This window comes from Equus caballus, chromosome 2 (assembly GCF_041296265.1).
Source record: "Equus caballus isolate H_3958 breed thoroughbred chromosome 2, TB-T2T, whole genome shotgun sequence".
Lineage (NCBI taxonomy): Eukaryota > Metazoa > Chordata > Mammalia > Perissodactyla > Equidae > Equus > Equus caballus.
The window spans coordinates 18,474,776-18,488,575 of NC_091685.1; the positions used below are offsets into that span (position 1 = coordinate 18,474,776).

The 13,800-nt window shown below is 50.7% G+C and overlaps 2 protein-coding genes across 51 annotated transcripts in view; both read right to left on the bottom strand.

Annotated features, from left to right (window-relative positions):
* Positions 1-3,197, bottom strand: part of BMP8A (bone morphogenetic protein 8a) — a 34,437-nt gene extending 31,240 nt beyond the window's left edge. The window contains exon 1 of one of the 3 annotated variants that reach the window (XR_011436447.1): positions 2,214-3,096. Coding sequence is in view for 2 of the 3 variants with exons in the window: in XM_023632843.2 (XP_023488611.2) it covers positions 2,214-3,021 (808 nt within the window). In the remaining variant the exon portion in view is untranslated. Of the gene's footprint in view, positions 1-2,213 lie in introns of all 3 variants that reach the window. The other 2 variants (XM_023632843.2, XM_070260410.1) reach the window with 2 other exon arrangements.
* A 3,554-nt stretch (positions 3,198-6,751) lies between these two features.
* Positions 6,752-13,800, bottom strand: part of MACF1 (microtubule actin crosslinking factor 1) — a 323,887-nt gene continuing 316,838 nt past the window's right edge. For 33 of the 48 annotated variants that reach the window (XR_011436446.1, XR_011436444.1, XM_070260384.1 and 30 more), the window contains 4 exons: positions 12,348-12,559; positions 11,701-11,811; positions 9,018-9,147; positions 6,752-8,231 (listed from right to left, as the gene is read on the bottom strand). Coding sequence is in view for 44 of the 48 variants with exons in the window: in XM_070260384.1 (XP_070116485.1) it covers positions 7,975-8,231; positions 9,018-9,147; positions 11,701-11,811; positions 12,348-12,559 (710 nt within the window). In the remaining 4 variants the exon portion in view is untranslated. The remainder of the gene's footprint in view (positions 8,232-9,017; positions 9,148-11,700; positions 11,812-12,347; positions 12,560-13,800) is intronic. The other 15 variants (XR_011436445.1, XR_011436443.1, XM_070260398.1 and 12 more) reach the window with 1 other exon arrangement.

A 13,800-nucleotide genomic window follows, 5' to 3' on the forward strand; every position in this document is an offset into this window, starting at 1 on the left:
GCCAGGGAGGTGCTCTGTGGCCCTGGGGTGAACATTTAACCTCTCTGAGCCCATGAAATGAGGCTGGTGAAACTGCTTCACCCGTCGTTGCATGGATGAAATGGGGAATTATAAAGCTATGGACCTTCAAATGCTAACGTTTAGTCTAAAATAGGTAGACACACCTTTGGTTGGCTTTTAAAATTTGTTCCTGGGTTTCTCATGTGTATGAGACACGTGGGGACATTCCTGTCACATCCACACCTAAGCCGGGCGGCAGCTGGGAGGGATGGGGTCAGCAGTGACCAGGGCCAGGTTCACCCTACGAGAGGGGCTGATTTCTGCTCCTCCCCCTCTATCAACCAAACGCACAACAACCCCGAGGATGCATCGATCACTAGGATCCCCATTTTACAAGGAGGGACCTGAGGCTCAGAGAGGGGGAGGGACTTGCCTAAGATCACACAGCAGAGGCAGGAAAGGGACCAGGTCCACCTGAGCAAAGGGCACTGCTTGATTCCAGCAGCAGCTCCCAAGCGAGGCTGTGCACGCCCTGACCCAGGAGACGCTGAGGGAAGCAGGACACGGGCTGGGCGGTGACTCACTCTAATGGATGGCTCCCCTGGGGACATTCCCGGGGTGACTGCATCCGCAGCTCTTCTTGGTCCTGAGCCCAGGTCAGCTTGTCCCAAGGACAGAGCTCCAGCCTCAGGTCCACATATGGTCTTCTCTGTCCCGAGTCCCCACCCTGCCTCTAGCCAGGAAGGTGGCATCCAGAACCCACCGGCCCAATTGCTGTGCCGGGCACTGGGCTCTCAGCAGAGGTTGACAGTGCTGCTCATTCCCCCAGCTCAGCCCACCACCAGCTCTGGGGTGGGGGACAGAGGCTTCCTTGCCTGTCCCCTCTTCCCACAACAGAATACGAAGCAAAAGGCTGAGATCCCACAGAACCCGGTGCTGCTTGGTCCCTAGGTTCCTCCACCCAAACCCCTCTGAAATCTCTCTCTGCTCCGAGAACCACCCACTGACAGCAGAAACGTTGCCACCTTGAGCACTGGATGGCGGGCCAAACAGTCTGAGCCTGTTCTGGCCACAGAACGGCTGTGCTATCCTGGGCATGTCACTGCCTCTCTGAGCCTCACTGTCCTCATCTGAGAGAGGGGCAAATATCATGGCTGGTAACAGGGTTCTTGGGAGGATTAAGGGCGATGCTGTAGGTGAAGGGGGCTGGTGGTCTTGCAAGGGTCCTCTCCCTCCTCTCGGGCCCACAGCTCTCCCCACCGCAGGCTGAGCTGTAGTCCTTGGGTCCCCAGGTCCGGGCTGGTGTCTGCCCCAGCCCAGCACCTGCCCCTGCCCCTCCCTAGCCACAGGGAGCAGGCAAAGCGGATAGCGGACAAACACTCATGACAGTAGATTAAAGAGAGTTTGGTGATGGAAAAGGTTTCTTTGAGAACTTTAAGGGTAAATGGCTCCGAGATTTGGCGTAAAATTTCTGCAGAGGAAAAGCCGGGCTTTGCCTGGGAGAATGAAGAGGGTCCAGGCTGCCCAGTGGGTCATTCCACAGGCCAAGCCATGTCCCAAGCACGGGCCCAGGGTGACAAGATCACAGAGCCTGCCCCACTGAGCTCAGAGTCACCTCCTTGCCCACTGGCTCCCTGACAGCCACACCCCCACCCACGGCTCTGGGGCCCTGGCCCGGGGAGGAGGCTGCTGTGGACCCAGGACACCGGTTCTCATCTCAGCTCTGGTCACTCTGATGATGTGACCAGGCTCTTCCACACTGAACTTTGCCCCTGTCTTCACCGCTGCGCTTATCACAGGGACAGCATCACAACCTCTGTTCACTCATCTGTCTGCCCAGGACCAGCCCGTCCTCCTAGACTGCCCAGGGCCACCCGACACAACATGATTCCTACGCTTGCGTGTGTTGGGAGGCGGGTGGAGGTTCATGGCCCTGACTCACATTCCTGCGTCTGCCCCTGCCCTTCCCGCAGGGCCCCGACCTCCACACCCCTTAGCCTGCCCCGCCCTGACCCTGCGGGGCCCTGTCCACGACACGGTCACGCCCGGCTCACGGCCGGGCGCGCCCTGCCCAGGTCATCCACACTCCCCTGCAGCCCGCGTCCCTCCCCCGGGGCCCGATGGGCGCGGACACAGCCCGCCGTCCCGCACGCGTGCTGGGCGGAGGTCGGGCGTCACCGCCGGGCCCCCCCGCCCCCCGGGCCCGCGCTCACCCATGTTCACGAAGCTCATGACCAGGTCGGCGTGGCCCAGGCGCCGCTCGGGGGGCCCGCCGTCCTCGGCGTCGTCGCCAGCCATGGCGTGGTAGAGGTCCAGCATGAAGAGCGGCGCGGACGCGGGCGGCCGGGCGGCGGCGGGCGGCGTGCGGGGCCGGGGCCGCCCGGGCAGCCCCAGCACCGCCAGGATCTCGCGCTGCAGGTCGCGGCGCTCGCGCGGGCCCAGGCGGCGCGGCGGGCAGCCGGGCGGGGGGCGCGGGCCGGGGCCGCCGCCGCCCAGCGCGCACAGCGCCAGGCCCAGGAGCCAGAGCGGGCTGGGGCGCGCGGCCATGGCGGGCCGGACGGCGGCAATCACCGGGCGCGCATCCGCCCCGCGGCCGCCCGGCCGGGCCCCGACGGCGAGCGCCGCCCTAGAGCGCCCCCCGCGCCGCACCTGGCGCGCTCCAGCCGAGGGGACCCGGGACTGTCGGCGAGTCCGGCGTCGCCGAGGCCGGCTCAGCGCAGGGGCGGCGGGCGAGCTGCCGTCGGGCTCGCGGAGCGCGGATGCCCCAGCTCCTCCCGGGCGGCCCCGCCGTCTGGGCCGCCGCCCCTGTGCTCCCGCGCGGCCGCCGGGTGCCGCCCCCTCCGGGCCGACCAATGGGGCGCAGGGGCGGGGCCAAGGCCGCGGAACCCACGCCCCGGGAAGGGGCTCTGGGGTGCGGTTGGTGTGGCAGGAGGTGGCTACCTCGAGATGCGGCCCGCTAGTGGGCGATGCGCCCGTCGGGTGAGGGGTCCGCAGCCCAGCCGTCAGGGGCCTCAGGGTCATCCTGGGCTCCGCTCCCTGCCGCTGGCCGCGCCGTCCTGCAGGCTGGGGGCCTCGGCCTAGGGACCCCAGGGCAGCAGCGCTGTCCGGGGAAATCAGGAACCTGGCTCCCGCGGGGCGGGTCCGGGCGCCCTCGCCTGGGCGGGGATCCCGAGTTTCGGCCCGGCCAGCGGAGGGACCCGACAGCCCCGCCTTGGTGCTCAGACTGTCGCCCCAGAACCCGAAACGCCTCAGCCGGGTCTATAGGTAGAGGGGCCCCGCGGGTGCTGGCCATGTCCCGAGAGTGGGACGCGTTCCTCTGCCAGCAGCAGCCGGGCCCGCGTTCCCCGCCACCGCAGCTCCTCGCGGCCTCTCGGCGCCTTCCCCGCTGTCCCCTTGCGCCGTTGTTGGGGGCTTCTCCTTTCCGGACACCTGCTCGGTCGCTGCTCCCGGCGCGCCCACCCACCTGGCTCCCGCGTGCTCCCGGGCTGCGCCCACGCGGGCCGCCCCAGCTGTTCCTGCGGCTGCGCGGTCCCCGCCAGCTCTCGCTGTGCGCCCCGGGGAACCCGGTGCCGATTCAGCCCGGCGCGGAAGACGCGCACCCGCCTCCGGCCGTCCCAGGAGCTCTGGGGCCCTCGCCAGCGTCCAGGAAGCGCCTTTGAGCGTCTAAGTTGTCACAGCCCTCAGCGGCCTACAGAGAGACGGCTCCTCAGGGAAACTCCTCGGTGGACCAGCCCTTCCGCACAGCCTGCACTTCCCGAGGCGCGCTCTCACTGCGTCTATTCGCTTACGGTTAAGGCGCTGCGCTGGGAGGCGGTGACACCTAGACCGAGCTGGGAAGACTAGAAGGAATTGGCCTGGGAGGACAGGGAAGGTCAGTGGGAGGAAAGTGTTCCAGGTAGAGGAAACAGCTTGTGTCAAGGCCCTGAGATTCGAGGGAGCATAACAACGGCAGGTAACAAATAACGCTTACGGTGTGCCAGGCACGTTCTGCATCAAGCTTTCATGCACACACATTGTATAGAGTGGATGCCATTTAAATCCCCTCTGTTAACAGGCGCGGAGACTGAGGCGCACAGAGGTTAAGGGGCTTCCCCGAGGTCACACAACAGTGGAGCTGGGGTGGGGCAGGTGGCCACGTGCAGGTGAGCTGTTCAGTGGAGCCTGGGGTGTGTGTGTGGGGGGGGGAGCAAAAGGGGAGGGTGAGGCTGAGGCTTGGAGGGGCTGGCAAGGGACAGACCACAAGGGGCCTTGCAGGGAGGCTGGATGAGGGCTCTGGACTCCAGGCAGTTATGGGCCCCTATGTAGTTTCAAGCCTAAACTTCAAAATGAATGTATGATGTCCAATAAAATTCACTTTCCCATGATCACTTCAAACTTCTAAAAAATATCAAAACAAATCTAAACAATCATTTGCTGCTGCCTTAAGCCCTTGCCTAGTCTGCCTTGTACCCAACAGGTCAATTTCCACAGTGCTTGGAATTGGAAATTAACCTGGCTAAGCATGCTGCAGCTTAGCCATTGAATGTGCCCAGGGCGAGACCAGAGCCTGGATGCAGAGGGGACCATGGACTGGAGAGAGACTGGAGTCAGGGCCACAGTTGGACACAGTCGCAGTAACGAGAAGGCAGAGAGGGAGACAGTGGCCAGGGTGGAGGGCAGAGGAGAAGGCTGTTATGAGGCTGAATCCACAGGGCTTGGTGACTGCATGTGGAGGCAGGGAGCAGAGTCAAGGGGGTGTCCTTGACTGTTAGGCTTGGTCTGGGTCTCTGAATCTCCTGCACCCTTCACTGTCCTTCTCTGTGCCACTGGGCATTCCTGTGCACTCCCCTTTGAGTCCACACTATCATTTGGGGCCTCAGATCTAGTCTGTAATTCTCAGGGTGTGCATCATGCAACACTGGGCTCCCAGCTAGACTGCAAGCAGCCCAGTGCTGGGCTGATTCTTGTAACAGCAGAAATCATTTCACTCAGTTTAGGGCAAGTGGAGATAGCTGTGTTCTTTAAACAATGGGCCTCACATTCCCATAAACCTAAACATTGGGTTTTAGCCATTCCAAAGGGCGTCACCCCACGATTCGATTCAGCAACAACCCCTGGGCTGCTCTGTGCTGTGGCCTGAGTCAGAGATGAAGCCAGCCAGCTCCCTGTCCCGAGCGGCCCCCACTCTAACAGGGGTGACAGTCAGGTGAACCTGAGTCATTCCCGAAGGCAGAGTGAAGGCTGTTCTTTGACAGAGGGGCGGGCAAAGTGCCTGGAAGGGAAGAGGGAGCAGAGGCGGCGATGTGTGCGTAGAATCCTAGAACTCCAGAGCTGCAAGGGAACTGAGGTGGGGAAGCTTTCTTGCAGAAAGTGGTGTCAAACAAGGGCTTTCCCCAGCCACCTGGCAACACTGTGACCTTGGGCAAGTCACTTAACCTCTCTCAGGCGCGGTTTCTCATCTGTAAATGGGGCTCACAATTGTAGGACAGTGATGGGGATTAAAGGAGCAAGCATCTAGAGCACTTAGCATGGTGACTGGCATACACTAAGCTCTCATTAATGCTAGCGATTGTCCTTCAAGGCCTCAGGAACTCGCATTCATGCTCTATCCCAGCAGACACTAAATCTGCATTGCTTGTTCAGCACTTGTATCACAGAACTGTAATTTTATTTTAACCCTTTTCCTGCCATCCCTTTATTTCCCACATGGTTTTGCATACAGGTGTTTGTTGAATGCAAATATACTGTCTGCAGATTCCACCACTAGCTGAGCTTTGTTGCAAAGACTGAAGGAAAATTTGAATGACTTGGTAAGAAAAACAAGTGACCATGGTCCAGACTCTGAAAAGATGGCTGTCAAGCTGTTTTCAGCATGCTTCTGCAGCCAGGAGACCTAAAGGGAGAAGCAAATTTGGGCAAAAACCACTATACTACACAAAATTCTGGCATCTTAAAGTTCCTCAGTTCCACGGAGAATAAACACTTCCTTCAGGATCTATCAGCCTGCACATTTCTTTTAATCTGGATATTTGGCCTCAAACAGCTTTGGCAAACATGTGTCCGTCTTACCAACCTCCCATATCACAAGAGTATTGCCTCTGATCAAGAATACAGGCGGCTGAGCTTGAACCCTCTTCCCTCTCAAGTTCTCTAGTTATTTCCCAGTCTAATGCCTGTTGTTGGAATTAATTGATTTTTGGCTGTTCTAATTATTATAAAGCCAACTAAGGGCTGGGGCAAACAAAACTGCCAGACTTGAATAGGGAGTCAAGGATGAGATTTGAGGTCCACTTTGCCATTTATTCGTTCTGTGATCCAAGCAAATCACTTTCTCCTCCTTTTTCCCATTCCAGTTTCTCCATCTGTAGAATAAAGGAGCTAGATTTGATGACCAATTTTGCTTCTACCTCTGAAATTCTATTCTGTCATTTAACCAGAAATTTCAGTGCACTGTGGGAAATTGGCCCCATTCTCTCAAACCCCAGGATCTCTGTGATTTCTAATCTTTTTACATATTGGTATTTGCTTAATCACATAAGTGGGGCAGATACCCTACAGATTTATGTTAACGATAGCCTGATTATTTCTTTGTTCCCTTGTTAAATAAAATTAATGAGGATAAAACAAACAAGAAAAAAATCTATTAATGAGCTCCATAATTTATCCATCAAGATATTCTCGTTTGAATAATGCATCAAAAGAATCATACCCCAGAGTAACATGTTATATATAAGGTAAATGGTTGAGAATAAAAATCAGGAAATACAAAATGTTTGTTACTGCAAGCAATTTTAATACAAAAGTGTGTCTTGTTTTTAAACAGTTCATTGGTAGAGCTTTAGTTTCTGCCTCAATTAAAACCAATTGAGATAATCACACAGCAACATGGTCGGAGCTGAAGAGGAAGAGCAGCTAAAAAACAGGAGCCCCAGACAGCCCCTCTTCATGGTCACTTGGTCAGTTAATTTTATTACGCACAAAAAAAGACGGAAGCAAACGGGACTTGTTAACAAGTGTGCTGGTGAACTCCTTTAAAGGATGAGTAAGTGTTTATGTCCACATTTTCAGAATAGGCTCGTGGAATTCATTCCTCAGTTTGTGGGAAGTTGATCGACCATTTAAATAAATAGCAAAGAATGCAGATAAACAAATCTATAACTCACAATGCCACCAAGGAGTCTCCCTCTGCCAAGGGCCTGGGTCCTGGTGAGCACAGGAGTTATTGGCGGCTGGGCTGGATAGGAAGTTATAAACCAGGACTCTTAAAACTCCAATGTTCTGACGTTTTCTGAACAGTTACATTTACCCCTGAATTCTAGCAGCTATTTGTCCTTTAAACACCCAGTACTGAAACAGTATTCAAAGATAGTATTGCAATAAACTCCTTTTGCTGTATCATGTGCAAACGTTACCTAGATGAGGTTCCCTCCCCTCAGCTAAAACCACACAACATTAAAAACAATGGACAAAGCAACTAGAACAGCCCTCCCCTCAGTTCTTGCTAATTGAGGTGTCTGTGATTTACAAAAAAAGAGTTCCTTAAACACTGCAGGATTCTTATTTTTTGTTTAATATAATTTCTCTTGCTGAGACAGCAAGTCAAGTTTATAAAGAAGATGCATTTAGGAATAATCCTAAAAGATAAAGCAGGTTTACAACCCTGCACCGCGCAGAAACCCTATTTAGAGGCTTGTCTTTTCTTTCTTCTTTTTGTTTTTTAAATACACATTTGCATCTTGACCTTTTCACTTGTTTTTCTCAAATATTTCATTTCTGGGCCCCATCCATTACAGGGTTACCAGGAGGCAAATTTTATCTACATAAATATTCACATGAAAATAGTAACTTACAAAAAGAAAAAAAATAAGGCAGCTTCATAACACAATTATTCTTTTACACTTTTAACAATATAACTTCTCCCGTTCAGAATAAATATACACCCAACGTATGGAGCAGGATTCAAGGTGGACAGAGGCTTGGGGTGCTTGTACAGTGTTATCGCTTGGGACCCGGAGTCCTGGGGGAGGCAGTGGTGGTCTTCTTAGACATGGTTGGGATTTTGGAGGGCTTGTTTAGCCCTCTCCTGGAGTTGCCCTGGCCCCCTGCGGCGCTGCTTTCTGAAGTGTCTGAACAAGCAGACTGTGTCTCTAAAAGGTCAAAGTCAGAGGCGTCGCTTCCTCGTCGGCTGCTGGCTCGACTCCCAGCCCGACTCCCGGCCCGACTCCCAGGGCGACTGGCTGACTTTTTAGGGTCTGGAATTCAAGAATAAAGCAGCAGACTTAATAGAGACAGCATGGATGGGGAGGGAGAACAAGTGACTAGAGGCCAGGGTTCTAATCCTAATACCACCTGATATGCTCTGTGACGTTGGGCAAATCAGAGCCTTTCTGAACCCTGGTCGTCCCATCTACCCAGAAGTTGCTGAAACCTTTTATGGCTTTGTGATTCTGCTTGAGAAGCTTGGCTCTGAGGATCAGAAACTAGCTTTTATCCACAGCACGTTACCTCATATGCCCCCACAGCAGAGCCGTGCGAGGCTGTTCGATCACCTTGGCACAAATGAGAGCCTGCCAGCTGGGGTAATGTGTGAGCAGACTGAGAATGGGGGCGAAGTGATAGGAAACAGGGAGCCAGGAAATGAAGCCAAATCCCTAGGTCCCCACAAGGAACATCAACAGGTGAACAGATGCCATCCTCCTCTGACTTTCTCGGCTCACCAGCAGCAATAATAAATATGGGGCGTTGGAAAAATTACTAGCAAAGGGCCAGTCCCAACACTGGGCTTCTGAGGAAGGTCCTGCTTCAGAAGGCCCTTTCTGAAGCACCTGCTCTCAGGAGGCAAGATTAGAGCTGGCTGTAGTGACAGAGAAAAGTAAAGCAGGTCTGTCATTCTGGGCACCACACCTAAGGCTACTCTCCTGACATGTCCCTGGGAGGGGGCCGTGAACCGTTGCTGAGAGGCTGCTGCTTCCAAATTCCTAGCCTGGTCACCCGTCCTCACCCTGTCCCAGCGCACAGGCACGAGGGCAGACACTCACCTGCTCGATTCGTTTTGGCGCCTGTGGAGGCGGGGGAGGAGCTGTTGCTAGTATCACCAGCAAGCGATGTCCGACTAGAATGAAAAGCTGGTGTCGGTCGCTTCAACTTGCTGCCTGTTGATGGAATAACCTTAAAAGGATAAAAAGGTCATATTTACTTGGTGAAATCTTGGATGGAAGTTCAATTTTAAAATTTGATTTTAAAATTTAAAGTTCAATTTTGAGCCTCCTTATGTCTAATTGATCGAAAAGCAAATTAAAAGTCCAGGAAAGCAAAGATTTAATTTGAAAGTGTCCTAGGTCATGTATTTGGATGATTTCCAAAATAAAGGTTTCATGTTCATTTAAAATTTCAAAATATCTTCCAATACCTTCTATCTTAATGACAAATTTCCACTAGAATGGGAAAAAACTCCTCAAATAGTAAGATTATAATAGTTTAACAAACAGAAATATGATGAATGAGTAAAGGAAAAAAATTTCAAATAACCCCAAGTATCCAAGTTTTGAGGCTAGACGTTTGAAATATGAGTTCTAGCCACAAATATTTAATATGGAAATACAAATGTTACTCCAACCTCTATTACTAGGTAGGTGCAGTAACTTCAGTCAAGTTAAGATCTTCACTCTACTTCCTCATTGGCAAATGCAGATACAATTACTCGACTTGTGGATCAAATAAATGGTTAGTAGAAGTACACAAGAGTGGGACTGTGGGATCAGGAATGAGGCTCTGAATGGGGAGCCAAAAGACCCTGGCTGGGGTCGGGGCTCTGTGACTTATCTAAATTAACACCTGTGTCATTATTTCTCCCTGAGGAAAGCAGGGACAGACCCTGCCTCTCCAACTTCATTTCTACCGCACTCCCTCTCTTTCATCCATCCAGCCAGGCTGGCCTCCTTGCTGCCCCGCCGTCAGCCCCGGGAGGCTCCCTGTTTGTTGTCTGTCCTCCTGCATTGAAGGGTAAACTCCATAAAAGCAGGGCTTTGTTTTGTTCACTGTCACATCCTCAGCACCTAAAGCAGTGTCTGGTACAGAAAAGGGGCTCAATAAAAACTTGTTGAATGAATAAATCATGAGCAGAAGCACTTCCTAGACTGGAAAAGAGCTGGGTGGATGTGATTATCACTGCTACTGGTAGGAGCCACATCTCCTATTTGAGTGGTTTTTTGAAGATAGTGGTACACTTAATTTGGAGAAAGAATATTTTAGATCTGTTTTAGACATCACTCATGCCACAGCAGGTGCTTCTAATTTTTCTGTGAAATCAACTGTGTAAATTGTTTTCCAGGACCTTTAAGATGTTTATACAGATAGAAGAATAAAGCAACCGATTTCATTGTGTTTCTTGTGCTTCTTTAACTTATAAAGAAAAAGCAAAAGCGACAGGAAGTGATTAACATTCAAGCACAAACCCTCCTGGCCCACACAGGAGGAAGAGCACCAGTTTCAGACGCTGTTGTGAGCACTGCTGCTGGGGAGCCCACAGCCCCAGGGACCCTGGGCTGGAGTCCACGTCAGGACACGGCCTGTAGAACACCAACAGGTAAGGAAAGATGAAACCTCAAAATGAAATGAAACGAAAGGTAAAACCCTAAGACAAAACAAAGGCTGATCTAGCAGAATCCTATGAGAATTTGCACTTCATAATTAAAACATTGAAAATTTTAGAACTTTTGAGACTTTCATGAAACTGGAGCCATCAAGGAAGAGGAAATCAAGACAAGCAGGTTGAGTCTTGGGGTCTTAGTGGCAGTAGGTCCCCAGATCACGTTCAAATCAGACAGATTCCTGAACTGGTTTTAGTGTGGAGCGGGACGAACCCCAAAGCAGCAGCCCATTCACAGGCATTGGCTTCTTGTCCCCGCTGCTTCCTCTGGCTGAGGCTTTACAGGATTGAAGACAACGCTCTCTTTTGAGGCATAAGAATCCAATGGCTCCCAGAAGGAGCTGGAATGCAAATTGTACTGCTACTGACAAGCCGCTAAGCCCATGTTTTGTTTCTGAAACACTGCTCTTCCAAAAGTGCTTGGGCATTATAATGACTGCACTTGAACATGCTTAATTGCTAGCATGTGTATTCAAATCAAGGCTGTACACACCCAAGTGCCTAGGCCAAGAGATTCAGAAGCTAAAATCTGAGCCTCAGAGCAGTGTTCACTGATTCTGTGCTTGGCTGGAATAAATAGCACCCACACCTCAGACCAGTGTGGAGATACCAACCGCCGCTGGGATGTGGCTCAGGGCGGGGAGCACCAACCACTCTTCTGTTCTAAGCAAAGAGGGACTGTTGAACATGCACCATAGTCGAATTTCAAGTGTTCGTAACTCGTCTGCGTATCTGACATTTGGAGACTCCAAGAGGCCTGATTATAAGCAATATCAATAAACAAATCACCAAGAATAACCATTGTTTATCATCCTGAACAAATATCATTCTAAAGACTGTTAGAAAGTTGTTAAAGAATCCAGTTTAGGCATCTCTTATTTATCTCCAATTTTGGTGAATCCGAGTTAGAAACTCCTGAAAAACACTTGACTAGATGAATCAGCTGTGAGAGCAAGCACCACAAAGACGGATAAGAGCATGGATTCGTGTCAGGAAGAATAGCTGGTCAAGTTCTTGGCATTAGCGAGGGCCTCGCCTTGATTGTGTCCTTAGTCAGCAAAGCCATACTCTACCTCAGGGCTGAGCAGCTGGAGGTCAGGATAATGGCTGTCCCTGACAGGGGCGCCAGCTTTACTGTTTACCAACCAGGGTTTGTCATAACAGCGAGAGAACTGAAGTGGAGTCTGTGAAACGAAAATCCAAAGGGAAGGACGGGAACAATTGAAAATGGAACAGAAAGGGAGCAAATTTGGAACAAAAAAATAAATAGAAGACACTAAATTTTAAAGAAACAGAAAACAAAATAAAATGCATATCAGTCCAACGGGATGAAAGGGACCAGGCTGAAAGGCAACAGCATTCTTTGTACATCACCCATCATAACAGCAAATTTCTCTGTTAGCTCCAGCTGCACAGATAGTGCCCGGATTTTCAAAATTAGTAACTCTGAATGGGCTCACACTCAAACTGGGAACATGTGGAAAGAAGCGTTTCTGACTTAATGACCTGAGTTCACATTTTAACAAATGTCCTCTGTAGTCATCTGAAAGGTTCTGTATCTGTGTACCACTAGGGCCTGGTCAGCCTCGCCTAGGTAGAGCTTGGTCTGTATGTCTTCACATTGCTCTCCTCACTGGAGTCTTTCAGAGGCTACACTGAACAATGATTATCTGCAAAGATGGGAACAGGGAAGAAGGGCATAATGGAGATCAGTACGTACCTTGGTACCACTGGCTGGGGTGGCTGGAGAAGATGGCATGGACGTACAGCTGTGGTTACTCTGACTAGCACTAGAGCTGGAGCGAGTAGGGGAGGCTGCCCGGGAAGATGGTTTGGACCTTCGACCCCGTGATCGGAAAGGGGTCATCCCCTGGGATGCCCCTTCAGGTAGGATGAATTTCTCTCTAAGTTCGATGTTAGTTCTACCTCGTGCTAAAAAGGGAATAACCACACATATATACAATGTCAGCTAATCTTAAAAAATATTACCTTTGATGGTCGTACAGCTGCTTGACCCCATGATAACAGTTATATAAGTTATAGGTTTAGTACCATCTGTCGATTCTTTTAAAATAGAGATAAATTCATGATCTATCAGCCTTGTCAAGATTCTTACCTATTGCAAACACATTTAATAAGCCCCTAGGTTTGCTAGAATAAAGAAATGTTTGTATACAAAGTACCATCCCGCTCTATCGTCATGATCTTGCCTTGCCACTGTCCCCTGGGGTAAGCACACTGTAGCTGGTCAAACAAAAGCAGATGCAGCAATTCAAAAACCTCTGAGGTTAAATAAAAACCCTTCTTTTCTCTCTCATAGTACATGTGTACTGTTGCTCAACTTTTGCAGGATACGTGGTAATGAAATAGTGGAGAAAAACAGATCCCTGAAATTGACATTGTCTAGACTCTTCTATGTGAATTTAGTCAATAACAATCCTAAAGAAAGGGGTCCAGGAACTCAGTATGTAAAAAGATCAGGATAGAATCACTAAGAAGTAAACATGTGGGAGGAGAGAGAGAGAAAGATCAAGATCATGCACAAAACTTGCCAGTGAGAAACTGTTAAGTCAAAAACTGGAAGCGATGAGAAGCTGAAGGGAAGATGGCAAGTGGGAAAGGAATGGTAAGGGGGAAAGAATCTGGAAATAGCACTGAAGGCCAACAGTGCTGTCCCATGGCCTTCTGGAACTGTCAGACCAGAACTTAAAATTTGGATTCGGTCAGAAGATACCAAGTACAGCCAAAACAAATGTTAAATGTGAAAGATACTACTAAATAATTCCTCTGGAATATGTTCTTAGATTTTTTCTCACTGAAAGGTGTTATCCTGCAACAACCTTCTACCACCTCATTCATCCTAAACTGTTCACTTTTTAGAATGTACTAGATAAATCTAGACAAATGGGACTGCTGGCGAAGCCTGGGAGAAGGGAACCATTATAAACAAAATATTTGTCGTTCTTTTCTATTTTAGATTTTTTATTTTAGCCAGAAACTACAAGTGTAGAGGATTTCAGGTAATTGTGCTACTCTCTGTTCTGCTTAACCCCACACATCCTCAAGGAATTTGAGGAATCTTGGTAGAAACAGATTTTAAATCAGGTTGTTATGAGTGTCCAAGCAGTGTGGTTCCAAATTCCTAATCAAATCCAAATTCTTCTCAATTTATT